At 45.0% G+C, this 27,234-nt stretch overlaps 1 protein-coding gene across 1 annotated transcript in view; it reads left to right on the top strand.

Annotated features, from left to right (window-relative positions):
• Nucleotides 1-23,947, top strand: part of LOC120027947 (mitochondrial poly(A) polymerase) — a 29,495-nt gene extending 5,548 nt beyond the window's left edge. Inside the window, exons 2-9 of the mRNA XM_038973041.1 lie at nt 252-418; nt 532-765; nt 1,299-1,523; nt 6,916-7,127; nt 8,884-9,110; nt 16,342-16,434; nt 16,548-16,621; nt 22,224-23,947. Coding sequence (XP_038828969.1) covers nt 252-418; nt 532-765; nt 1,299-1,523; nt 6,916-7,127; nt 8,884-9,110; nt 16,342-16,434; nt 16,548-16,621; nt 22,224-22,562 — 1,571 coding nt within the window. The 3' untranslated portion in view covers nt 22,563-23,947. The remainder of the gene's footprint in view (nt 1-251; nt 419-531; nt 766-1,298; nt 1,524-6,915; nt 7,128-8,883; nt 9,111-16,341; nt 16,435-16,547; nt 16,622-22,223) is intronic.
• Nucleotides 23,948-27,234: the final 3,287 nt, after the last annotated feature.

The raw sequence follows: 27,234 nt of genomic DNA, 5'->3' as shown, positions 1-27,234 counted from the left end.
GTTTCCAAAACCGTGCTTTTTTGACATTCAGAACGAGCGTCCGGGTTCTTTAATAAAACTCCCCCGGCCAGAACATACTGAAGGTAGCGTCTATGAATGTTATAAATTAACTTGCCATGATGTGACTCTTTGTTTTTGCCTTGTCTTTAGAATCATATGATGGCTAGATTGCGACATGGGGTTACAATTTCCAGACCAAAGCCAATGATATCATCTTGCTAAAGTATGTCTGTCTGTTTTCTTGGTTTTAGACTCAAAGGATAGAAACAAATCTTTTTACACAGTCCAAGAGGAGAAGATAGAGCAGGCAGAGAGATCTGTCCTTATCAGCTGCCCGGCCAAAACCAACGAGAAAAAGTTCCTCAACTATTTATCCAGACATGGAGATATCAACAAATGTTTCTTTTATGAAAGCTACGTAAGTATTTCAGTTGTGCTAAGATATGAGTCTACAAATAAACACTCCGAAATAAATAAATAAAAAGAAGATAACTGACTGTGCTGTCACTGTGCTCATGTTTGACCTTCCAGGGTACATATGCTGTGGTGGAGTTTTCCAACAAGGAGAGCCTCACATCACTCCACGAAGGGACGGCCATCCCCAGTATCAACCATGAAGCTACAGTGCCTTTCAAGTCCAGACTGCTTTCGCTCAGGAATGCTGGTCCTGTAGACATGTCCAATGGCCAGTCCGCCCCTCAGTGCCAACCACAGACCACCATACACATTAACGACCTCATACAGAGACTGTCCAAAGAAGACAGTGTAGGTCTACATGGCCTGGTTTCAAATACTAGCTAAACGACTGAAGTTGTCTGTCTGAATAAAGATTAGCATAGAAACATACAGTACCAGTCAAAAGTTTGGACACACCTACTCATTCAAGGGTTTTTCTTTATTTTTTACTATTTTCTATATTGTAGAATAATAGTGAACACATCAAAACTATGAAATAACACATATGGAATCATGTAGTAACCAAAAAAAGTGGTACTACAAACACATCAAAATATATTTTATATGCTTCAAAGTAGCCAGTCTTTGCCTTGATGACAATGTAGAAAATAGTCCCCAAAAATTAAGAAAAGCCCCTGAATGAGTAGGTGTCCACATTTTTGACTGGCACTGTATGTCTCAGGGACAACGTGTAGGTATTGTTAGCTTTTGTGATAATTGTTTCCAAGATATTCAACTATATTGTTGGTTAACAAGGATCTCCAGATAACCCTGGCTTTAGGCTTAATATTGAACACACAAATAATAACACTGTTTTGGTGTTCTCTCTTTCTTTATCTCAGATAGACCAACAAATCTCCTCCCTTACAGAGACGTACCAGCTGACGGAAGAGAACGTCTGCCTGCGCTTCCTGGTCTGCTCCCTTCTAAAGGACATAGCTGCTGCATATTTCCCAGAATGCACCATTCGGCCCTTTGGCTCCTCCGTGAACGGCTTCGGGAAGCTGGGCTGTGACCTAGACATGTTTCTGGACCTGGACGGCATCAGTGGAAGAAATCTGAAAAGGGTGAGGATGAGGACTAGAAACCACATCAGTCCCGTTCAGTAGGGCACACCGTAGCAAAAGGCCTGTCAACGGGGGAAAAAATATCTGTTTTGTTATTGGACAAGCTTAGGTAGGAATCTACGAGAAAAACACATCAGGGCTGTTTCCCAAAAGCTTCGTAGCGCTGAAATTAGATCATATAAGCAATGGAGGAAAGATTATGTTAGTGCTACAAAGCTTCCGGGAATCTACAAGTGATTATCCCTTACCTTTTTATCATGGTTCTTAGATGACAATTTTGGCCCAGGGTTGTTATCATACCATAAAACAGCTGTAGAGAGATTTATCTCCTGTTTTCTGCCTCATACCTTCTCCTTTTTTATTAGATTGCCTTTGTTTACATCTATCTTTACAGTAACTCGTGTAAGATAGGATGTCAAGAACCTTGTTAATCAGACCCTTACTGTTGTTGAGCTGTAGAACATTTGTTCAAAGAGACAGGGGGGACTTCCTGTAGCAGTTTTTTTTTACATTGACATTATAGTGTGGGAAAGGCCCACTAAGGCCTTTATCAGTGCTTCTCTCTCGTGCACTCCCTCACACACACACACACACACACACACACTGGGTAAACATTCCGCTAAGAAGGACCTTAGGGAAGTGAGAGATGTGCACAATGCTACAAATCACCATTTCCTCACCTGTAGTCGAGGCTGTTCAGTAGAAACAGAAGACCGTTGTGCGTAATGAGAGTTTGCAGAGCTTGTCAAAGCTCTGTCTTCTATGTGAATGTTGAGTGTCAATCTGACTTGCAAAGATTGACTTGGTTATATAAGATTGAAATGATGCACTTTTCTCTATGTAGGGTTTAATAGCGGGAACCGGGTTACCGAGATTTTACACCCAAGCCCGTTCTCATTTCCCGAGATAAATAATGTTGAGAAACCGATATTATTTGTCTAAGTCTGGCTTATCTAAGGCCTTCTCTGCTCTTCTATCTGCATGATAAATCATCAACGCTCAGTGTGAGTGTGTGCTGATGTAGCCTACCTTAGGCCTATTTACTTAAGTCGCAATAAATGGAAAGGGCTGGGTGCGACAGCTTCTCCTACCATGCCACCACGCCATTGCATCAGATCAGCACAGAAAAAAAGAATCCATTGAATATGTCACAACTGGTGAGATGATATGCAGAGAGAGAAGGGGAATTTAGCCGAGATGCAAAAATACTAAATATGCACGTGCGACGTAGCCAATCAACTCTGGCTTCATTCATGCATTAGACCAGTCATCACAACACTAGCAGCCTACCATATTTACTCAACATAAAGTCCCCAGTAGAAGGGCAGAGCAATTTGTGACTTTTGGTAATCAGTGGCTGTATTGGGACCGAGTGGCGCAGCAGTCTTAGGCACTGCATCGCAGTGCTATAGGCGTCACTACAGACCCCGGTTTGATCCCGTGCTGTATCACAACCCGGCCGTGATCGCGAGTTCCATAGGGCGACGCACAGTTGGCCCAGCATCGTCCGGGTTAGGGGAGGGTTTGGCCGGGGTAGGCCGTCATTGTAAATAAGAATTTGTTCTTAACTGACTTGCCTAGTTAAATAAAGGTTAAATAAAATATAAAAATTGGAGGGGGAGTGGTTTTATCTATTTTCTGAGTGTATATAAACAGCTCCTCAGGCTCCATCTCAGTGTGCTTCATTCTATAGATAGAGGACTCCTGATATCTCCAGGAGGGATAAATACATTTTTTTAATTTTTTTATATATATATATATACTTATCTGTTGTGGTCTAGTACTGTCTTTTTGCTAGCTAGGACCCTCTACTTTAAGTGCTGCCTGTTTTCCCAGTAGCCTACATGGTGTGTGAACTGCTGACTGATCATCATATGCAGAAGTTGTTGACACATCAACCAGGATCAAGGGGCGGGGCAATATGTGACTTGTTTTGGTAGTCAGTGGCTGTATTGGGAGGGGAGGGGTTTCACCTCTCCTAGGCAATCAGCAATTACTACAGGGAGTTGTGCTCTCCACCTCTGCTAGGCAACTAGCAATTATTGTCAGTTCTTCAGTCTCCCCTGGTTTCTCAGCAGCAGCTGTAAGCGGCGGTTTTGTCGCATAACTAGGACCGTTGCCGAAACGACAGTTCTGCTGAGTTCTGCGGGGAAGGAAAGAGAGGAGGGCTTCACATCACTCTCTTGAGTATCTTACCGAGTTATTTACAGATCATGTCATTTTGTAGCTTTGTCAACTATATGTGTGTTTTCTACACCTGTTCGCACCTCTCCCTGTAGGCGGTAGACGCTCCCCACCCCTGGTCTGCAACCCTTTAATTTAGTGTACCCTGCGCGCACATCCCATGTGTAATTCCGGGTCTCTGGCAGCGTTTGAAACTGCTGATCTGTCCCTGACTGAGACAGGGATCACCCCAGAGAACTCTGCTGCTCCAGCTGCTCTTTCTTCTAGCTATGTTTTCTCTCATAGTCTGAGAGCATCTGATCATCGTGGTCTAATCAATTCTCCTAAGTGGAGATTTTCTCTTTTCTCCCTCTCTCACCTGTCCATCTCCTCATTTGAATGCCATGCCGTCACTGTAATTTGTCCACTTAAGCTTAACATTATTGTCATCTATCACCCACCAGGTGCCTTGGGAGAGTTCCTCAAGTTCCCCTTGACACCTTGATAATCTAATTTCCGAACGATGGCTCACCGCTCTTCGTACTTGGCTCACCGCTCTTTGTACTTTTCTGTCTCCCTTTCCTCCAGCCCCTACTCAGATGGTCATGCACCTAAATCATTCCTCCAGCCCCTACCCATTCTACTAAATAATTTCCTCTCCTGATTCTGCCTTTTCAAACCTACTCTCCTCCCTTTCCGCATCCTATGACTCGCACTGTCCCCTTTTCTCCAGGCCGGCTCGCCCTCCCTCCTGCTCCGTGGCTGAATGACTCATTGTGAGCTTACAGAGCAGGACTGTGGGCAGCTGAGCAAAAATGGAGGAAAACTTCTGGAGGACCTATCATCTTTTCCCTCCCTCCTCTCTACCTTCTCTTCCTCTGTATCTGCTGCCAAAGCCACTTTCTACCACTCTACATTTCAAGCTTCTGCCTCTAACCCTAGGAAACTCTTTTCCACCTTCTCCCTCCCTCTCTGCCTACAACTTTTTCAACCACTTTTCGAAAAAGGTTGACGACATCGGCTACTCCACTGGTCTCACTCACACAAAACTACTCTACGCCTTGACCTCTCTCTCCAGATGACATCCTGTGACCAATAAGGTCTGGCCGCCCGACAACCTGCCCGCTTGACTCCATCCCCTCCTCCCTTCTCCAGACCATCTCTGGAGACCTTCTCCCAGTCCTCCCTTCTCTCAACTCATCCCTGACCACTGGCTGCATCCTCTCTGACTTCAAAATGGCCCGAGTTGCTCATCTCCTCAAGAAACCAACACTAGACCTGTATCCGCTTTCTTTCCAAAACACGTGCTGTCTCTGATCAACTTTCTCGTTATCGCTCTCAGAACGATCTTGACCCTAACCAGTCAGGCTTCAAGATGGGTCACCCAACTGAGACTACTCTCCACACTGCCAAAGCTGAGTCTCTCCTCTGTTCATCCTCCTAGACCTATCCGCTGCCTTCGACACCGTGAACCGTCACATCCTCCTCTCCACCTTCTCAGGGCTGGGTGTCTCAGGCTCTGCACACTCTTGGATTGCATCTTATCTGGCAGGCCGCTCTTACCAGGTGATGTGGAGAGAATCTGTGTCTGCACCACGTACTCTCACTACTGGTGTCACCCAGGGCTCAGTTCTAGGCCCTCTCCTCTTCTCTCTACACCAAGTCACTCGGTCATATTCTCACATGGTCTCTCCTATCAATGCTATGCGGATGACACTCGACTACTTTTCTCCTTCCCTCCCTTCTGACACCCAGGTGGCGACACGCATCTCTCTGTGCCCGGCAGATATCTCAACTTGTATGTCGGCCCATCACGTCAAGCTCAACCTCGACAAGATGGAACTGCTCTTACTCCCGGGGAAGGCCTGCCTGCTCCAAGACCTCTCCATCACGGTTGACAACTCCACAATGTCGGATGGGTGCAAAGAACCTTGGCGTGACTCTGGACAACACCCTGTCGTTCTCTGCAAACATCAAAGCAGTGACCCGCTCCTGCAGGTACATGCTCTACAACATCCGTAGAGTACGATCCTACCTCATACAGGAAGAGACCTAATCCAGGCACTTGTCCTCTCCCGTCTGGACTACTACAACTCTCTGTTGGCTGGGCTCCCTGCTTTTGCCATCCAACCCCTACAACTTCAGAATGCAGCAGCCAGCCTGGTTTTCAACCTTCCCAAGTTCCCTCATGCACTCTGCTTCTCAGCACACTCCACTGGCTTCTAGTTGAAGCTCGCATCCACTACAAGACCGTGGTGCTTACTTACGGAACCCTACCTTCAGGCTCAGCTCAGTCAAAGCTGTTCTTTGTCCTGGCACCCCTATGGTGGAACCAGCTTCCTCCTGAAGCTAGGACAGCAGAGTCCCTTCCCATCTATCGAGAACGTCTGAAACCCTACTTCTTCAAACAGTATTTTAAATAATCTTCCTCCTCACCTCTACCATTCCCCCCCTAGCTCTGACTCTACGGACAGCTACGTTATCGAGGGAAAAATGTGCTTTCTATGTGGTTGTCCCACCTAGCTATCTTAAGATGAATGCACTAACTGTAAGTCGCTCTGGATAAGAGCGTCTGCTAAATGACTAAATTTGCAAAACGTCCCTTAGGCTACTAGCATGGCTTCTATAAATGTAATTGCTTACTATATGTGCAGGCTACACATGACCTCTGGACGCGGTTAAGGTAGACAATTCCCTGTGACAGTCACCACAATAAGCGGGATATCATGAAGTCAAACCTGCCATCACCTTCCCAAACTCCCCCGATAGCCAGGTGCAAGGGGAGAGAGAGAAGTGTCAACAAGCTGTCTGACATTTTTCAGTCAACGGTAGGGTAAAGCGAATATAATGTTTACTAGACCTATAGTAATATTTTACCGGTCGGCCAACAGTTCTTTATAGGCTACATCAACGAAACGGTGTGGTGACTTTGAGAGAACTTTAATGTATATATATTTCTCCATTAACAGTGGTATAATCCTGTCAGATTTTTTTTCCGCTGGCATTATATGCTTTCTAATAGAACGGGAATACCGGGATGCCTTGTAGATTCTCTGGGAGAATATTAAACCGTTATGTGTGGGTAGGCACATGCAATTGTTAGTGTCTATGTCGTCCATACATTTTTTTTTCAGCCTTGGCCTGCCATCTTCACTCACAATACTCACTGTAACCCTATGCATTTTAACACTGTTTCAGTAATGAAAAATGTAATGTCCCATCTGCCCAGCCAAAAGCAGGGCTCTCCTTGGAGTACCAGACAAAGAGGTCTGCGTCTGAGCGGGCGGGTACCCAGAGTATCCTGTCTGTGATCGGGGAGTGTGTAGACCAGTTTGGTCCTGGCTGTGTCGGGGTGCAGAAGATCCTCCAGGCTCGCTGTCCCCTGGTCCGATTCGCCCACCAACCATCAGGGTTCCAGTGTGACCTCACAGCTAACAATAGGTAACACGCACGGTCACAGATCAAACATTTTTTTGGGGGGTTTAATCAGTCTCAAACAGAAGTTGGTTTACATCCATCGTGGTTAATCATCTGTGTGATTTAAATTAGAACAGCTTTTATGATGCTTAACCAGTGCTTTTTAAACAATTGTGACTCATGAAAGCATACTTCTGCCTGCCTAGATGCGATTTTGAATTGTTAATCTTTAAAGTTCACCTTTTCACAGAACTATTAGTCACCTTTTTTAAATGGCATTTAGCCCTCATGCTTTATTGGAACTCTCTAACGTGTTAGTTCCTCGTTGCCCTTAATCTACTGGCGTTGCACAAACGAGACAGAAACTGAAGTTATGTAGAAACTGCTCTGTATGCTGGTTCCAAGCTGGCTAGACCAAAACTGGTCGGGCACCAGAGAGGGGGGGGGGAAAAGAGGAAACAGAGGTGGTTTGTGTCCTGAAACTAGTCAGGCACCAATGAGAGAGAGAGAGAGGGCACCAATGAGGGAGGGGAGGGGAGAGAGGGCACCAATGAGGGAGGGGGGGGGGGGGGGGGGGGGAGGGGAGAGAGGGCACCAATGAGGGGGGGGGGGAGGGGAGAGAGGGCACCAATGAGGGAGGGGGGGAGAGAGAGAGGGCACCAATGAGGGAGGAGGAGAGAGATAGAGGCCACCAATGAGGGAGGGGGAGAGAGAGACAGGGCACCAATGAGGGAGGGGGAGAGAGAGAGAGGCCACCAATGAGGGAGGGGGAGAGAGAGACAGGGCACCAATGAGGGAGGGGGGGAGAGAGAGAGGGCACCAGGGAGGGAGGGAGGGAGAGGTCACCAATGAGGGAGGGGAGAGAGGGCACCAGAGAGAGAGAGGGCACCAATGAGTGAGTGGGGAGGGAGAGAGAGGGCACCAATGAGGGAGGGGAGAGAGCGGGCACCAGAGAGAGAGCGAGAGAGGGCACCAATGAGCGAGGGGAGAGAGAGGGCACCAATGATGGAGGGGAGAGAGAGGGCACCAGAGAGAGAGAGGGCACCAATGAGGGAGGGGAGAGAGGGCACCAGAGAGAGAGAGGGCACCAATGAGCGAGGGGGGAGGTAGAGAGAGAGGGCACCAATGAGGGAGGGAGAGAGAGGGCACCAATGAGCGAGTGGGGAGGGAGAGAGAGGGCACCAATGAGCGAGGGGGGAGGGAGAGAGAGAGAGGGCACCAATGAGGGAGGGAGGGGACACCAATGAGGGAGGGAGGGAGAGTGCAAAAGGGAGATTGCTTGTTGTTTCACTTCTCTTGGTCCGACGGATACTGTGGTTAGCCTGAGAGTGAAGCAACCACATACACACCTGCTGATGTTCAGAAACAAACCTTCTCACTTTATTAGGGAGTAGAGTAGAGCGGGTTTCTCAATGCTTATGTTAAATCATACAAGGGTATGGTTATGCACGGTTTGTCATACGGAACCTTTCAAAATAGAGGGATGTTTTGGTACTAAGTGAGAAATGTAAAGTTCAGCTAAATGCTGCCCTCTGGAGGATAACTTCTGTAACCGTCATGGTTTCTAACATCAGATTGAGATGTTTTGTACAGAGAATATATCATATCAAACAAATATATATCAGATCGAAAATACCATGTTATACATGTTATAAATTAAAATATTAGGAATGGTGATAGAAATTAATGTAAGAAAGATCAATTAAAAGGCGCAGACAGGGTCAAGTGTCTCATTTAATACGACTACTGTAGTCTTAACTGTCATTCTGTGTGTCCACAGGGTGGCGATGAAGAGCTCGGAGCTTCTGTACCTGTATGGAGGGCTGGACCGGCGGGTGCGTTGCCTGGTGTTCAGTGTCCGGTGCTGGGCTCGGGCCCACAGTATCACCAGCAGCATATCTGGAGCCTGGATCTCAAACTTCTCTCTCACTGTCATGGTCCTCTTCTTCCTCCAGAGGAGGACTATTCCTATACTACCCACCCTGGACCACCTCAAGGAACTAGCAGGTATCTTACAATGGAGCACTGTGACAATTTAATTTAACAATCAATACTATCGGTATCTCACCTCCAAAGACCTAGCAAGTTGTAGTCTGTGGTTGTGCATTGTTACACTTCCTAGTTGTATTCAGAAAGGTGGAAATTGACATTCAGCAGGTAGCAATGGACCACTGACCGAGTGGCAATTGGGTTATTAAATGATTATTTATTTAATTGCAATCAATTGATTGTTGAGCCTCGTTGTCAACAAATATCTGTGTTGGTGTAGTACAGTGATGCTCATACTCCTGCTTTCCTTGTCACCTTGGCTCTCAGATAATTGCATTCCTCCCTCCATCCACCTTAGCCTAGACAGAGACACTATCCCAGGCAGCATCACATAGTGCTTACAGCACTATAAAGGTCCCATCACTCTGGCAGGGGCCAAGACCCTCCCAGCATTGGGCATCTATTTAATCACTCACGCACGCGCATAGCAAATTCATACACACCACCGGCCTCTGACCCTCGGCTGACACGGTCAAGAAGATTGGTACCAAGGCTCTGATGGAGAGCCAAGCTTGATCAGAAATCTTTATTTTCCTCTTTTTTTCTCTGTTTACCTCTTCTTTCTCTCGTTTGTAATTGCTCTCTTTGACCTCTCTTCCTCCTTTTTTTGCTCTCTATCCATCCCACTCTCTCTCTTTGCCTGTCAGTTTTCTGAGTGACAACATTCATCTTTTAAGGCCCTTTAAAATCTGCGTTGTGGAGGGAATAACGTAATCCAAGATGGCGTAGCAGTCGGACATGTGTTTGCGTTGTCCCGTCTTGTCCCATGTAAAGAGTCGGTTTCGTGGTTTTTATTCATATATATTTTTAATCTCACTTTCCACCTACGATCTAAATATACATTCCTCTAACCCGCCTCACCCAATGTGGTACGTATCTGCTATTTTTATAAGTTATAACTGGAACCTCCATCAGAAGCTAGCCAGCTAACTAGCTAGTAGTCATTGTTAGCCACGGCTAGCGGTCTTCACCTTTTAGCTCAGACACCAGCCAACTTTAGCTCGGTCAATACCTGCCAGTCTGCACAGCGCGATATCAACCCAGAGCATATCGGACTGCTTTTCTCCACCACATCACCGGATTCCTGCCGCAAGCTCTGGGCCATTACACCGGATCATCGCAGCTAGCTAGCTGCAACTGACTAGCTACTGCTGGCTAACGCCTCTGTCCCGAAGCAAGCACCAGTTAGCCTTCTCCCGGTTAGCTGAAGAGGTGTACCCGCTAATTCGTGGGCTACAATACCTCTTTTGCCAATTGGCCTGGACCCTTTATTGCCGACACGGAGCCCTGCCGATCCATCACGACTGGTCTGCCGACGTAATCGTCCGATGTGGTTTCAACAGGCTTTCCCGTTGCGATGTCGCCGAAGACCCATCTGCTAGCCCCGGCCCGCTAGCTTTCTGAACGCTGTGCGTCCGGCTCGCCTAGCATACTAGCGACTACCGAACGGCTCCCTGACTCATCTATTGCTGCTCATTGGACCCTATGATCACTCGGCTACACATGCATCTCTCTCTAATGTCAATATGCCTTGTCTTCTGCTGGTTCGGTTAGTTATTACGGTTTTATTTCACTGTAGAGCCCCTAGTGCAGCTCAACATGCCTTAGATAACTATTTTGTCACACACCCCACACATGGGGAGACCTCATCTGGCTTAACTGGTGTCTCCAGAAATCCAAGCTCTCTCACCGTCACTCAATGCCTAGGTTTACCCCCACTGTACTCAGATCCTACCATACCCTTGTCTGTACATTATGCCCTGAATCTATTCTACCGTGCCCAGAAATCTGCTCCTTTTATTCTGTTCCCAACGCACTAGACGACCAGTTCTTATAGCCTTCAGCCGTACCCTTATCCTACTCCTCCTCTGGTGATGTAGAGGTTAACCCAGGCCCTGTAGCCCCCAGCTTTACACCTATTCCCCAGGCGCTCTCATTTTTTAACTTCTGTAACCGTAAAAGCCTTGGTTTCATGCATGTTAACATCAGAAGCCTCCCCCCTAAGTTTGTTTTATTCACTGCTTTAGCACACTCCGCCAACCCTGATGTCCTAGCCATGTCTGAATCCTGGCTTAGGAAGGCCACCATAAATTCTGAAATGTCCATCCTCAACTACAACATTTTCCGTCAAGATAGAACTGCCAAAGGGGGCGGAGTTGCAATCTACTGCATCGATAGTCTGCAGAGGTCTGTCATACTATCCAGGTCTGTGCCCAAACAGTTCGAGCTTCTACTTTTAAAAATAAACCTTTTTCAGAAATAAGTCTCTCACTGTTACCGCTTGTTATAGACCACCCCTCAGCCCCTAGCTGTGCCCTGGACACTATGTGAATTGATTGCCCCCCCATCCATCTTTAGAGTTCATACTGTTAGGTGACCTAAACTGGGATATGCTAAGCACCCCGGCCATCCTACAATCTAAGCTAGATGCCCTCAATCTCCCACAAATTATCAAGGTACCTACCAGGTACAACCCTAAATCCGTAAACATGGGCACCCTCTTAGATATCATCCTGACCAACCTGCCCTCTAAATACACCTCTGCTGTCTTCAACCAGGATCTCAGCGATCACTGCCTCATTGCCTGCGTCCGTAATGGGCCCGCGGTCAAACGACCACCCCTAATCACTGTCAAACGCTCCCTAAAATACTTCAGCGAGCAGGCCTTTCTAATCGACCTGGCCCGGGTATCCTGGAAGGATATTGACCTCATCCCGTCAGTAGAGGATGCCTGGTTGTTCTTTAAAAGTGCTTTCCTCACCATCTTAAATAAGAATGCCCCATTCCAAAAATGTATAACTAAGAACAGATATAGCCCTTGGTTCACTTCAGACTTGAGTGCCCTTGACCAGCACAAAAACATCCTGTGGGGTACTGCATTGGCATCGAATAGCCCCCGCGATATGCAACTTTTCAAGTCAGGAAACAATATACACAGTCATTTAGGAAAGCTAAGGCTTGCTTTTTCAAACAGAAATGTGCATCCTGTAACACAAACTCCCAAAATTTCTGGGACAATGAAGTCCATGGAGAATAAGAGCACCTCCTCCCAGCTGCCCACTGCACTGAGGCTAGGAAACACTGTCACCACCAATAAATCCGCGATAATCAAGAATTTCAATAAGTATTTTTCTACGACTGGCCATGCTTTCCACCTGGTTACCCCTACTCCGGCCAACAGCTCTGCACCCCCCACAGCAACTTGCCCAAGCCCCCCCCCCCCCCCCCCCCCCCCCCCCACTTCTCCTTCATCCAAATCAAGATAAGTGATGTTCTGAAAGAGCTGCAAAATCTGGATCCCTACAAATCAGCTGGGCAAGACAATCTGGACCCTCTCTTTCTAAAATTATCCGCCGCAATTGTTGCAACCCATATTACTAGCCTGTTCAACCTCTTTCGTATCGTCTGAGATCCCTAAAGATTGAAATGCTGCTGCGGTCATCCCCCTCTTCAAAGGGGGAGACACTCTAGACCCAAACTGTTATAGACCTATACCCGCCCTGCCTTTTGTAGTCTTCGAAAGCCAAGTTAACAAACAGATCACCGACCATTTCGAATCCCACTGCACCTTCTCCACTATGCAATCGGGTGCAAACCTCAGTCAGGGTCCAAAACAATATCATAACCACCACAGATAAAAGACAGTACTGTGCAGCCGTGTTCATCGTCCTGGCCAAGGCTTTCGACTGTCAATCACTGCATTCTTATCGGCAGACTCTAGCCTTGGTTTCTCAAATGACTGCCTCGCTTGGTTCACCAACTACTTCTCAGAGTTAAGTGTGTCAAATCAGAAGACCTGTTGTCCGACCTCTGGCAGTCTCTATGGGGGTGCCACAGGGTTCATTTCTCGGGCCGACTATTTTCTCTGTGTCTATATCAATGATGTCGCTCTTGCTGCTGGTGATTCTCTGATCCACCTCTACGCAGACAACATCATTCAGTACACATTGGGCCCTTCCTTGGACACTGTGTTAACTAACCTCCAGACGAGCTTCAATGCTATACAACACTCCTTCCGTGGCCTCCATCTGCTCTTAAATTCTAGTCAAACTAAATGCATGCTCTTCAACCGATCGCTGCCTGCACCCACCCGCCCGCCTAGCATCACTACTCTGGATGGTTCTGACTTAGAATATGTGGACAACTACAAATACCTTTGGTTTCTGGTTAGACTGTAAACTCTCCTTCCAGACTCACATTAAGCATCTCCAATCCAAAATTAAATCTAGACTCGGCTTCCTATTTCGCAACAAAGCCTCCTTCACTCATGCTGCCAAACATACCCTCGTAAAACTGACCATCCTGCCGATCCTTGACTTCGGCGATGTCATTTACAAAATAGCCTCCAACACTCTACTCAGCAAATTGGATGCAGTATATCAGTGCCATCCATTTTATCACCAAAGCCCCATATACTAACCACTGCGACCTGTATGCTCTCGTTGGCTGGCCCTCGCTACATATTCGTCGCCAAACCCACTGGCTCCAGGTCATCTATAAGTCTTTGCAAGGTAAAGCCCCGCCTTATCTCAGCTCACTGGTCACCATAGCAACACCCACTCGTAGCACGCGCTCCAGCAGGTATATTTCACTGGTCATCCCCAAAGCCAACACCTCCTTTGGCTGCCTTTCCTTCCAGTTCTCTGCTGACAATGACTGGAACGAATTGTAAAAATCACTGAAGCTGGAGACTCATATCTCCCTCACTAAGTTTAAGCGTCAGTTGTCAGAGCAGCTTACCGATCACTGCACCTGTACACAGCCCAACTGTAAATAGCACACCCAACTACCTCATCCCCATATTGTTATTTATTTTTTGCTCTTTCGCACCCCAGTATCTTTACTTGCACATCATCATCTGCACATCTATCACTCCAGTGTTAATGCTAAATTGTAATTATTTCGTCACCATGGCCTGTTTATTGCCTAATCTTCTACATTTGTACACACTGTACATAGATTTTTCTATTGTGTTATTGACTGTACGTTTGTTTATCCCATGTGTAGCTCTGTGTTGTTTTTGTCGCACTGCTTTGCTTTATCTTGGCCAGGTCGCAGTTGTAAATGAGAACTTGTTCTCAACTGGCCTACCTGGTTAAATAAAGGTGAAATAATATATTTTTTTTTTAACAGAATTCAATAATATTGGAAAATGTATTGAACTTAATTAGTAGGAAATCAACTGTCTCTTGAACATATTAGACAATTCATTAATTTCCCCAAGTTAATCATAAAACATGAACAAAATGCATCAGTGATTAGTTTTTTGTTGCAACTTTCTGAAACGGCACAGGAATGCCCGTGTGTGCGTATGCCGTTAGCGATGATGCTAATGATAACCGTCTTCTGGTAGAGATGGCAACACTTTCTCAAAAACCTTCTCAATTAAATGTTAACTCCAAATTAACCTATCTGGCAGAAGGATATCATGATTATTTGCATCAATCCAGTGGCCATTTGTTTCGCCAACTCTGCAATCCCATGAGCGCTACAGAAACATTCCTTTCAGAATGTTCTCTTGCTGGTGTGCACTAAATTTCTTCGATTTTTCCCAGGACTCAGTGGTCTCCTTTACACTCATGTGAATTGGCTTATATCGATGGGGCTTAATTGAAATGTTTCTTTCAGAAGAAATATAAAAAGCATATGCATAACCATGGTAGCAATTGAAAGCGAACTGTTTGGAGATAATGGGGAAATGTATTAGACAAAAGGTGAGTGCACGACAGTTGAAGACTGAATACAAACATTACGCTGTTGATTTTAAATGTGTATTTTACATTTACTGTTCTTTTCACCGCAATTGTTCACAACAAAATCCGAAAATACTCTGGATACATTCAGTAACATGATAAGAATATTCTTGGAAAATGGGGTGTAGGTGCAAAGCGTGTGGAAAGCTGTCAAGGCAAAGGGTGGCTACTTTGAAGAATCCCAAATGTAAAATATATTTTGATTTAACACTTTTTTTCTGGTTACTACCTGATTCCATATGTGTTATTTCATAGTTTTGATGTCTTCACTATTATTTTACAATGTAAAAAATATAGAGCAATCCTTGAATGAGTAGGTGTCCAAACTTTTGACTGGTACTGTATATATATTTGGAAGAATTTAATTTGTTAACTTTTCCAACTATTGTCTTTTTCTCTCTTTTGAGTCAACTACTCACCACATTTTATGCACTGCAGTGCTAGCTAGCTGTAGCTTATGCTTTCAGTACTAGGTTAATTCTCTGATCCTTTGATTTGGTGGACAACATGCCAGTTCATACTGCAATAGCTCTATTAGGTCGGAGGACATCCTCCGGAAGTTGTCATAATTACAGTGCAAGTCTATGGAAGAGGGTGAGAACCAGGAGCCTTCTAGGTTTTGTATTGAAGTCAATGTACCCAGAGGGGCTCAGAAGCTAGCTGTCCTCCGGCTACGCTATGTTGCTACCGTACAGAGTGCTACTGTAGACCTTCATCACAAAACAGTGTGTTTTAGTATAGTTTTATCTAAAAATGATAACTTTTTTAAATATTTCATTTATTTTTATGAAATTCACTGAGGGGGATGGTCCTCCCCTTCCTCCTCTGAGGAGCCTCCACTAATAGCATGTTACTTTACAGCCACTTCGTTCCAATTTAGGCGCTTATTGGTGCCCAAATCAGCCATTTTCAACCCATATACAGGTATGAGTGTATAGGGTTAAGCATTGTTCTGGACTTAGAACATCCACTTTTGTTGTTTTCTATTAAAGTTTGATTTTGAGACCTAAAACCTGGAAAAACTAAATGGAGAGAACTGAATTTGGGGGGGAAAACGGAATCAGGCAAATAATAAAACAGATTTTATGGGGCCCTAATCTTTGTCTTGTTCAGGCTGCACAATTCTGGTCCTGAAGGGCCGTGACACTTCTGGTTTTCATCCAGGGACTAATTCAGATCTGGGACACCAGGTGAGTGCAATTAACTACCAAGTAGAAACAAAGCCAGAAGTGTTTTGGCTCTCCAGGACTGGAATTAGGCAGCCCTGGTATTGTTTATGAACCTCATAGGTGTGTACATAGACATCTAGTCTATTGTGTGTAATTTACACTTTCCCCTTTCTCTTATACAAGGCCCTTCATGTGTAGTGTGTCTTACCTTGTGGTATATACCTTATCATTTATCTTATGTTCCCCCACCCCACCCTTTTCTACAAGGCCCTCTAGATAAGAGTGTCATCGAGGGAAACGACTGCACGTTTGTCAGCGACTTCACAAAAATACGACTGCAAGACAACACAGAGACATTAGGTGGGCCCATAGCGTAAATGTGATTTTTTTAGTCTTTTATTTCCACATGGAAACAGGTTTCTTCATCAGTATGAATGTGGTGTTTCTTATCACACTCTTGTATTTCCTTTCAGAGCAACTGCTGCAGGAGTTCTTTGAGTTCTACGGAACCTTCGCATTCAACTGCATGTCAATCAATATCAGAAAGGTAACACACAGACACAATGAATGCGCACTAATTGGCGGGAGTCAGTGCCCATTAGTGGGGAGAAACATGCCTTTTATTTTTATTTTTAAATCTCTTTGAGTTCTGACGGCTACTCAACTTTTACCAGCGCACAGGTTTAAACTTGATATGGTCTAAATCAGGTATTCCCAAACTCCAGGGGTACGCGCAATACCGTCGGGGGTACGCCAAATAAAAATGTGATTCACATTTTAAAACAAAAAATTGTATATATTTTTTTACTTTTTCAAACAGTACATTTATATTATCCAATATTATACATTTGGGTGATTTTTTTTTTTTTTTTTTTTTTTTTTTTTTTTTTGCCTGAAGAGCCTTGTTTCACTGCCAAAAATGAAATTAAACCATCTAGTGTTCAGTGAAATAACAACACAATGTCAAATACAGGTAGCCTAGTCAAATAATTAACATGCAATCACATTAACCGTTACTCTCTCGCGGGAAACCTTCACTCTTGCGCAGACATTTAGAAATGAAACATGACAATTTGAAAAATAAGCCCCGGGAGTTTTGAGGGTGAATAAAGATGACTTTTGAGTAGAAGAAATGTATAAAAGCAACAGATACCATTAATAAGAAGGGGATAAAAGCGTCACATATGGTGAGCTACCGAGTGGCTAGGACAGGCAAGCCCCATACTATTGTGGAGGACTTCCTGCTGCCACGGATATGGCTGGGACAATGCTGGAGGAAAAGGCCCAAAGAAACTATACAGGCAATGCCTTCATCAAACAACGCTGTTTCACGATGCATCAGTGACATGGCAGGAGATGTTTTGAAACAGTTACTGCTTCGCATACAAGCCAGTGAATTCTATGCGTTACAGCTGGATGAGTCAACAGATGTGGCAGGCCTGGCACAGCTCCTGGTATATGTCCGTTACGTTTATGGGGGGTCAATTAAGGAAGACATCCTCTTCTGCGAACCACTGGAAACCAGGACAACATGAGAGGATATTTTAAAGTACTGGACAGCTTTGTGAAATGAAATGGACTCTGATGGTCAAGATGTGTTGGTACCAAAGCCATGACAGGGAGACATAGTGGAGTAGTAACGTGCGTGCAAGCAGTTGCTCCCGACTCCACTTGGGTACACTACAGCATCCACCGAGAGGGTCTTGCTGCCAACAGCTTGAAAGACGTTTTGGACACTACAGTGAAAATGGTTAACTTTGTTAAAGCAAAGCCCCTGAACTCTCGTGTATTTTCTACATTATGCTATGATTTGGGCAGCGACCATGTAACGCTTTTACAACATACAGAAGTGCGCTGGTTATCAAGGGGCAAAGTATTGACACGTTTTTAAATTCTTATTGAGATGAGTTTAATGTTTTCTTGTCTGACCGCTTGCATGATGAGTTTGTCACACGACTGGCCTATCTGGGGGATTTTTTTATTTTTTATTCTCGCCTGAATGACTCTCCGGAACTACACTACCGGTCAAAGGTTTTAGAACACCTACTCATTCAAGGTTTTTTAAAATATTTTTTTTTACTATTTTCTACATTGTAGAATGATAGTGAAGACATCAAAACTATGAAATAACACATGGAATCATGTAGTAACCATAAAAGTGTTAAACAAATCAAAATATATATTATATTTGAGTCTTCAAATAGCCACTCTTTGCACACTCTTGGCATTCTCTCAACCAGCTTCATGAGGTAGTCACCTGGAATTCATTTAAATTACCAAGCGTGCCTTGTTAATTTGTGGAATTTATTTCCTTCTTAATGCGTTTGAGCCAATCAGTTGTGTTGTGACATGGTAGGGGGTATACAGAAGACAGCCCTTTTTGGTAAAAGACCAACTCCATATTATGGCAAGAACAGCTCAAATAAGGGGAAAAAAATGGCAGTATATTACTTTAAGAAATGAAGGTCAGTCAGTACGGAAAATGTCAAGAACTTTGAAAGTTTCTTCAAGTGCAGTCGCAAAAATCAAGCGCTATGATGGAACTGGCTCTCATGAGGACCGCCACAGGAAAGGAAGACCCAGAGTTACCTCTGCTGCAGAGGAGAAGTTCATTAGAGTTACCAGCCTCTGCTTCACAGAGTTCAAGTAGCAGACACATCTCAACAGCAACTGTTCAGAAGAGACTGCGTGAATCAGGCCTTCATGGTCGAATTGCTGCAAAGAAACCACACTAAAGGACACCAATAAGAAGAGACACGAGCAATGAACATTAAACCAGTGGATATTTGTCCTTTTGATCTGGAGAGACGCGGTGTGGGTGAACGGATGATCTCCGCATGTGTATTTCCCACCATAAAGCATGGAGAAGGTGGTGTTATGGTGTGGGGGTGCTTTGCTGGTGACACTGTCTGTGATTTATTTAGAATTCAAGTCACACTTAGCCAACATAGCATTCTGCAGCGATACGCCATCCCATCTGGTTTGCGCATAGTGGGACTATCATTTGTTTTTCAACAGGACAATGACCCAACACACCTTCAGGCTGTTTAAGGGCTATTTTACCAAGGAGTGTGATGGAGTGCTGCATCAGATGACCTGGCCTCCACAATCACCCAACCTCAACCAAATTGAGATGGTTTGGGATGAGTCTGGCTGCAGAGTGAAGGACAAGCAGCCAACAAGTGCTCAGCATATGTGGGAACTCCTTCAAGACTGTTGGAAAAACATTCCAGGTGAAGCTAGTTGAGAGAATGCCAAGAGTGTGCAAAGCTGTCATCAAGGCAAAGGGTGGCTATTTGAAGAATCTCAAATATAAAATATATTTAAATATGTTTAACACTTTTTTGGTTACTACATGATTCCATATGTGTTATTTCATAGTTTTAACGTCTTCACTATTATTCTACAATGTTGAAAATAGTAAAAATAAAGAAAAAGCCTTGAATGGGTAAGTGTTCAAAAACTTTTGACCGGTAGTGTATATTCAATGTGCGAGACAAAATTGAGGCTACGATTATGAAGTTGGAGCTCTCTTCTGTCTACAGCACAACAAACAGGTCTTTCCATCATTGTATTATTTTTTGTGTGGAAATTAACTCAAGCTTACGGACATTGTAAAATGTGATATAGCGAAGCACCTGAGTTGGGTGCACAATTACGCAGGTACATTCCCAAAACGAATGACACAAACAACTGGATTCGTTATCCCTTTCATGCCCTGCCTCCAGTCCACTTACCGATATCTGAACAAGAGAGCCTCATTGAAATTGCATCAAGTGGTTCTGTGAAAATTGAATTTAATCAGAAGCCACTGCCAGATTTCTGGATTGGGCTGCGCTCAGTTTCCTGCCTTGGCAAATCGCGCTGTTAAGACACTGATGCCCTTTGCAACCATGTGAGAGTGGATTCTCGGCCCTCACTAGCATGAAAACTAAATACAGGCACAGACCGTGTGTGGGAAATGATTTAAGACTGACTCTCTCTAATACAACCCAACATTGCAGAGTTATAACCTGTGGTTATTCACAATTTTCAATGAACAAATAGTTTTATATGTAAGATGGCTAAATAAAGAGCGAAATTATTGATTATTATTATTATTTGTGCCCTGGTCCTAGAAGAGCTCTTTGTCACTTTCCCACGAGCCGGGTTGTGACAACTCACACTCATTCTTATGTTTAATAAATGTATCGTATAGTGTGTGTGTGTGGCAGGTTTACAATGATCCCTGGTTCGAATCCAGGCTGCATCGCATCCGGCCGTGATTGGGAGTCCCATAGGGCGGCGCACAAATTGGCCTAAGCGTCGTCCGGTTTTGGCCGGTGTAGGCCGTCATTGTAAATAAGGATTTGTTCTTAACTGACTTACCTAATTAAATAAAGGTTAAATTTAAATAAGTATAAAGCACACACGGCACACGGCATTTTGTTTTAATGGGCTTCAACTAGCAAGTCATTCTGTTTCTCCATTCATCCTTAGACATAAGGTGACAGTGCTTCACTGAAAGCTTTAAACAGAACCTCTTTCTTTTAGCTCTAAACAGACTCTTTCACCCCTGTGCCTAATTGCCATAGTTTATAATTGGCCAGCTCTGATGGGAGCTAGTGGTCGAAAAGTGTTGTTTGTCGATCACACATCAACATCATACTGACGTCCCTCGCTGCCTGCTAAGACGACAGCCGTCCGACGACTGTGTGATTGATGGCTGCTCCTCCTCCACCCATCTCTATATGAACCCCATCTCTAGTTCTTCATGCTCAGTAAGCAAAAACAAACGACGCGTTTATTCAATCTTAGACGCGTGTTCAATTGGATACCATTTACCCATTTTTTTTTTCTTGGTTGCTCATTTTCATTGTTGCTCCTCCTTAGTCTAGAGATATAGTGTAGTAAAGACGTTAACCTGGGGTCAGTCGTGTGTGCATGTCCCAGGGTCAGGATTGACGTATTGAAGGAAGGCCTGTAGGAAGCGTGGTGGCCATGGCCTTTCAGTAGAGACACCACCATCAATCATCTTTACTGTGTGCCGTCTCTCTCCTGTCTCCCTCTTTCTTTCTTTCCCTCCCTCTACCTACCATCTCTCCCCCCTCTTCTCTACCTGCTCCACTTCTCTCTCTGACTGATGGCTTTATGCTCCATGGTCATCCATCCCTCCATCCAATGGAGCTGGAGGCTCCGTCTCTCTCTTTCTCTCGCCATCTATCCAGTCAGCCTTTTTTATTTATTTGTTACAACCCCAGGCTTAGATGGGAGTTGGATGTTTTGCAGGCCATGCTTGACCTGAATTCAAATAGCATTTGTATAGAGTCGAATACCTTGTGTGGTTCGATTGAGCCAGACTGGAGTGTTGCACCTTTGGGACTATTCCATTGGTTCCATTTCGTCAGGCAAGCTCGATCGGGCAGCAGCTAAAGCATTTGAAAGAAAACCAACGCTATTTGAACCCAGGTGGGTATGTCGCATGCATAGAACCTTGGAGGGCTCTGCTTACGTCCCGAATGGCACCCTATCCCCGTGTCAGACACATTTTCCTAAGCAGCAATAGTGTAGCCTTGCTGTCATGCGTGACGAGGAGTTAGCAAGATGGCAGAAACAGATCTAGGACCAGCCTAGTGATGGTGTCAGAGGGTCAGTGGTATGATAGATGAGGCGTGGTGAATCTGTGTCTACCCTGCTGGTGCTGCCCCCAGGCTCGTTCCTCATAGCTAAGCTGACACTGGCTGTGTCCCAGATGGCATCGTATTCCCTACATAGTGCACCACTTTTGACCAGGGCCCATAGCGCTCTGGTCAAAGGTAGGGCACTATATAGGGAATAGGGAGCCATTTAGAACGTAGACACATCCACGTGTTAGCCTGGCCTGGGAAGAGGAGAGGTGTGCCAGACTCAGACCAGCCCGATCCATTCTATATGGGCCCATGTGGCATAGATAACAGCCACAAAACACCTGACCTCACCAGTGTGACCAATAAGATAGATGAACCATGTATAAAGACCAGTTGGTGTTTTGACAGCTCTTTCTCACTTTCACGATCTCGTTCCCTCTTACTTTTTCTCTCTTTCTCAATCCTTCTTTCTCTCTCCATCTCACGTTTTCTCCTTCTCTCGCTTGCTCTCCTTCAATCTCTTTCTTTCTCTCTGTCTCACAGGGCAGGGAGCAAAACAAACCCGAGGTGTCCCCATTGCACATCCAGAACCCCTTTGAGCCCGCGCTGAACGTCAGTAAAAATGTTAACGGAACGCAGCTGGAGCGCTTCGTGGCGCTGTGTCGGGAGAGCGCCTGGATGCTGCAACAGCGGGAGTTCAACGTACCGCACAGAGGCAGCGGTACCGGAAACAACGCCCCCTGGGGCCTGGCAGCGCTCCTCATGCCCTCGGTCTCCCAGGTGGCCGGGGTTAAAAGTCGTAAGAAGAGGAAGAGGGAGCCGGCCAGCGAGAGGATAAAGGGCCTGCTGGAGTCTCTAAAGAACAGGGAGGTGAAGAGCTAGAGAGCGGCCATGCAGTACAGCCCCACTAGAGGTCACTGGTGAGTTCTGGGTCTATGGGTAACAGTGGCTATGTACCCTATCATGGCCGTAAAGAATGGACATGTGAGGACTTGTCCAATTTGCTTTTCACACAACTGCAAATAACCGATCAGAGCCAAACCAAGCTGTACTGATATGGCTTGCGCCATGGTTGCTGCAACCTACCTGAAAAGGACAATGTGACAACAGTTTGGTTTTGTTCAGCACGGTAGTGTGAAAAGGGTACCTGTGACCAGATGCTCGTTATAAGAAAGTCCGACTACTCTACATGGCGACGTTTGCACATCGATGTACATAAAGATATGATCGATGTAAAGATCGATGTATATAAAGTTATAGCGTCCGCTGACACCGTTTTCTTTGTATACATTTAGATCAGATGTTTTTTATTAAAGATCCTAAACAGTAATTCTGAAAAGTCATTCTCTCACGGCTAACTACCAGGAAGTTTGAAAAGGCAGGCTGAGTGGGCGGGGAGCTTATATTCATGAGCTCGCCTTGACTGACAGCTCTTTGAAACGCCTATGTCAAGCAACTTGGATGCTGTGAGCAGTGTTGCAGTGAAATTATCTCAATCAAATTTGGTGACACAAAGCAACTCAAACAACATTGAAATTGCATCAATTAGGCCTCCTGAGTGGCGCAGTGGTCTAAGGCACTGCATCGCAGTGCTAGCTGTGCCACTAGAGATTCTGGGTTCGAGTCCAGGCTCTGTCGCAGCCGGCCGCGACCGGGAGACCCATGGGGCGGCGCACAATTGGCCCAGCGTCGTCCGTTTTGCATCATCTACATAATAAAAAATATCTGCCATTTTGGCATGTCTCTTATGATGTGGTTCACAGCAACACTGATGGCTGTGTTCACTTGGCGAGCCCTAGCTAGCCAGTAACTAGCTAACACCAGACACAGATGAAAGGGGAAACGTATAAGTATCTTTGCCATAGATGAATAAGGTAAAATCTCAATAAGATCCTACAGTCAAATTTTGGCACCAGTAGAGTAGCTGTCGAGCCTCTCTGCAAACACGCCTTCTCTGTTGTTGGTGGTACTTATTTAAATTAGATAAGAGAATATCATGTTACCATTGTTGTATTAAAATTTGTTAAATTGATGTCCCCTTAATAATAAATCTTAAGTGTTTGACATGGGGAGGGGACCAGTAACTTTATGATCCGACTTTATCAATGTAGAAGAAAGTCATTTTTCATACTTTGATCTGGTTTCCTTCAAATATCATCACATTTCATGAAAAACATCATTTTGACTGTTCATGACCTTGAAATCAGTGTCACAAAATGGACTAAGACTTTTTAATGACAAAATAAAAACAGTTGTGGTCAAGTTTATTGAAATATGTTTGGTGGATGATGAGCAGTATGACAGTCACTCATTCAATGTGCTAAAGGGGTCTGTTATTTCTGGATTCAACTTTCACCATCAACCGTCGAAAAGCAAAGTTCGCCCCAAATGGTACTCTATTCCCTATATAGTGCACTACTTTTGACCAGAGCCCTATGAAAAGTAGTGCACTACATAGGGCATAGGATGCCATTTGGGACACCAAAAATGCACTCATGCTAGCTTGTTAGTCAAGGCCATATTTAAACACTTAGTCCATACCGTTGGTTGTCCAGTCAGTCTGGAGCAGAGAGGAACCAGCGGTGTGGTTATTTTGTAAAAATGGATTGACCTCTTCCTGGCTACTGGTTAAGCTAACATGTCAAATATGTAGCTAGAGAGTAGGCACATTCCACTTTTTAAACACGGGTCCTTCGTTTTCTCGGTGGAGACGGAGAGAGACGGGGCCTTAATGTTGTTTTTACAGAATCTGCTCACACTGCCTGATTGCCAGTCATGTTAATTAGAAATGTGGCATTTCCAAGCCAAGCCCTGATAAGCTTGGTGAACTGTGTACACAAGATCAGGCCATTTAGACCGTTATTTCATCAAAACTTCTTGCCACCTAAGCACTCTCTGCGAATGACCCCCTACTCACTGAATAGTTTGCCGTTAGGGAAAGGGAATGTGTGTTTTTTTCCAGCTACTGTACGTTTCTGCCTCATTTGCGGTTCTTCAAACCATAGAGGTACTACTGTAGGACTCATGCTAAAAAAGTGGGTGTGTTTGAGACAGTGAGAGTGGGTGTGTGCATGAAGGTCCCAGGAGATTGGTTCAGGAGCAGGAGTGTGCGGTGGCCCCACAGCTGTTTTTCCGCTCTGTGCAGCGGGAGGTTAGGGGTTGAAAAGGGATCCAGTTTTAACAGTTCCTCCTCTGAGATGGAAAGGAGAGGAGCACCAACTGCCTCCTCTCTCACACACACACACACACACACACACACACACTTTATACACTGACTACATACACAAATATATTTTATACACTCACGCCAGGATAGCTTTGAACTTCTCTCCTCTCACTGATTCTCCCCCCCTCTCTACCCGTCTGAGTAGCTGTAGGTTTAGAGAGCTTGTGTTTGAGGTTTGTTCAGGAGGGTGCAGCTCAACAGAACGTTGAGATAATTTATCAAAACATACTCTAATTTCTAATCAGATTTTCCGTCCAGTACTTAATTATGACTGGCGTGCTATTAGGAATGTATTCTTACACAAGAACAATGATTTAACATGACAAACTCTTCCCTTGGATGCATCGCTATGTAGGTACCGTAGGTGTTCATGTGTAATACAATCGTAGTTTCTGACCATTTGCGGACATGAGCCAATACTTCCTCAACAGAGAGGTGGGAAGGTTCTGGGTCACAATAATACTGTGTTATACCTTCTCTTAATGTGTACCTATGTTATGTAACTGACTGGTTCTTCCAGTAGGTAGCCCACCCGCATGTCTGTCCTCTGCAGAAGTAGTACCACTCCACAGAGAAAGAGCGGCTGTTTCCGAAATGATAGCCTATTCCCTACATAGCGCAGTACTTTCCCATATGGGCCCTGGTCAAAAGTAGTGCGCTAAATAGGGAATAGGGTGCCATTTGAGACACCCCTCACTCTCTGTGCAGGGGTACTCCTTCTGAAGAGGGTGCAGTGTGTCTAGCTGCTCTTGGGATTCTCAAGGGGTGTGTTTGGCTAACCTGCCAGCGCTGGCCCCCATCCTCAGTGTCTGCGGGCGGCACACTGTGGGCTCTGATTTATGAGCCAACATGGTGATAGGTCCGCGCTGGATTGGGATACTCAGAGGAACTCGGGAGGTTCTAGCGACGAACACGCCGTGGACGTGATCAGTCAGGCCTGGGTTCAAATAGTATTTGAAATCTTGCAAATATTATTAGTGCTTGTTTTAGCCTGCCTACAGTGCTAGCTGGAAGGGGGTCTCTGTTGTACAACTGTTTTATTGCGACAGTACAGGCAAGCTCAATCAAGCCCAGCTAGAATAGTTGAAATGATTTAATATAGTTGAAGCCAGGTCTGGTCAGTTTGTTACTTGGGGATTTTCTTGGCTCCAAGCTGCTCGCCCTTCAGAGCCTTAAAGGAATTTAAAAGGGTGGATTGAGGGTTTGAAAAACGGAGGGATTGGAGCAAAAATCAGATGGAAAACAGGATTAAAAAATGGTCTTGGCTTGCAGTTGGATTTGGAATTCCACTTTTAAAAGCTTTTATTTCGCAAGCTTTTAACAATTTTTTTTTTCTTTTTTTTTTACACTAAGATTAAATGTATCCTTTTAAAACCTGGTGTGAAATAGTTGACCATGGATAGCGCAGTTTTTATTGTAATTTATGAAATTACCTCTTTGTAATTTGTTTGAAAACACATTCCAGTGCTATAGTGTGTCTGAAATGCCACCCTATGTCTCAGATAGTGCACCGGCACTACGTTTGACCAGGAGCTCGTGGGGCCCATAGGGCTCTGGGCAGACGTAGTGCGCCATATAGGGAATAGGCTGCCATTTAGTCCTTATTTGGCCTCTTTAGAACCACGTTGATCAAACCATCTGATCCATGCTAACAGCACTCCCCAGGCTCCACACACATGTTGCATCCCAAAATGGCACCCTATTCCCTATATAGTGTTCTACTTTTGACCGCCTCTGGTCAGAAGTAGTGCACTCTACAGAGTAGGGCTATGACGATACCAATATCACTTTTTTTCCCACTCCAAAAATGAGAACACGAAGCAGACCAAACAATTTGGTCCTTTTAAAAACCTGCTTTATGTAGAATAGTGTGCTACAGCTTGATAAATACATGCGACTCTGGATGACAACGATGTTTAAAGAAGTTAAATCAGGTTCATGTTTTGTTTCCTTGCCACGATACTAACGAGTATCATGATACTGGTCTCGTCAGAACCCTGATATAGAGAATACGGTGCCATTTGGGTCGTACTCACAGTTTACAGAGACCTGTGCGTAGTGGAGAAAGCTTATCTCCAATCACTTCCCCTCCCAGTTCCATGAATTGTTCTGACAGCGTTGTCCGGGGCTATTACATGGGTTCCGTGTGTTGAGGGACAAATGGGACAATCGTCCCAAGTCTCCCAGGCAGTGTATCTGTGTATAGCTCCACCAATCCTCTTTTTAATCCACACCACCCGCTCCCCTGTCATCCAACCAAGCAGAATTGGCCCTCTCCCAACTCCTCTCTCTCTTCCTCTACCGCTACCCACCTGTCTGTCTCGCTCT

The sequence above is a fragment of the Salvelinus namaycush genome, chromosome 33 (genome assembly GCF_016432855.1).
Source record: "Salvelinus namaycush isolate Seneca chromosome 33, SaNama_1.0, whole genome shotgun sequence".
In the NCBI taxonomy this organism is placed as follows: Eukaryota; Metazoa; Chordata; class Actinopteri; order Salmoniformes; family Salmonidae; genus Salvelinus; species Salvelinus namaycush.
This window is presented reverse-complemented; position numbering and strand designations above follow the sequence as displayed.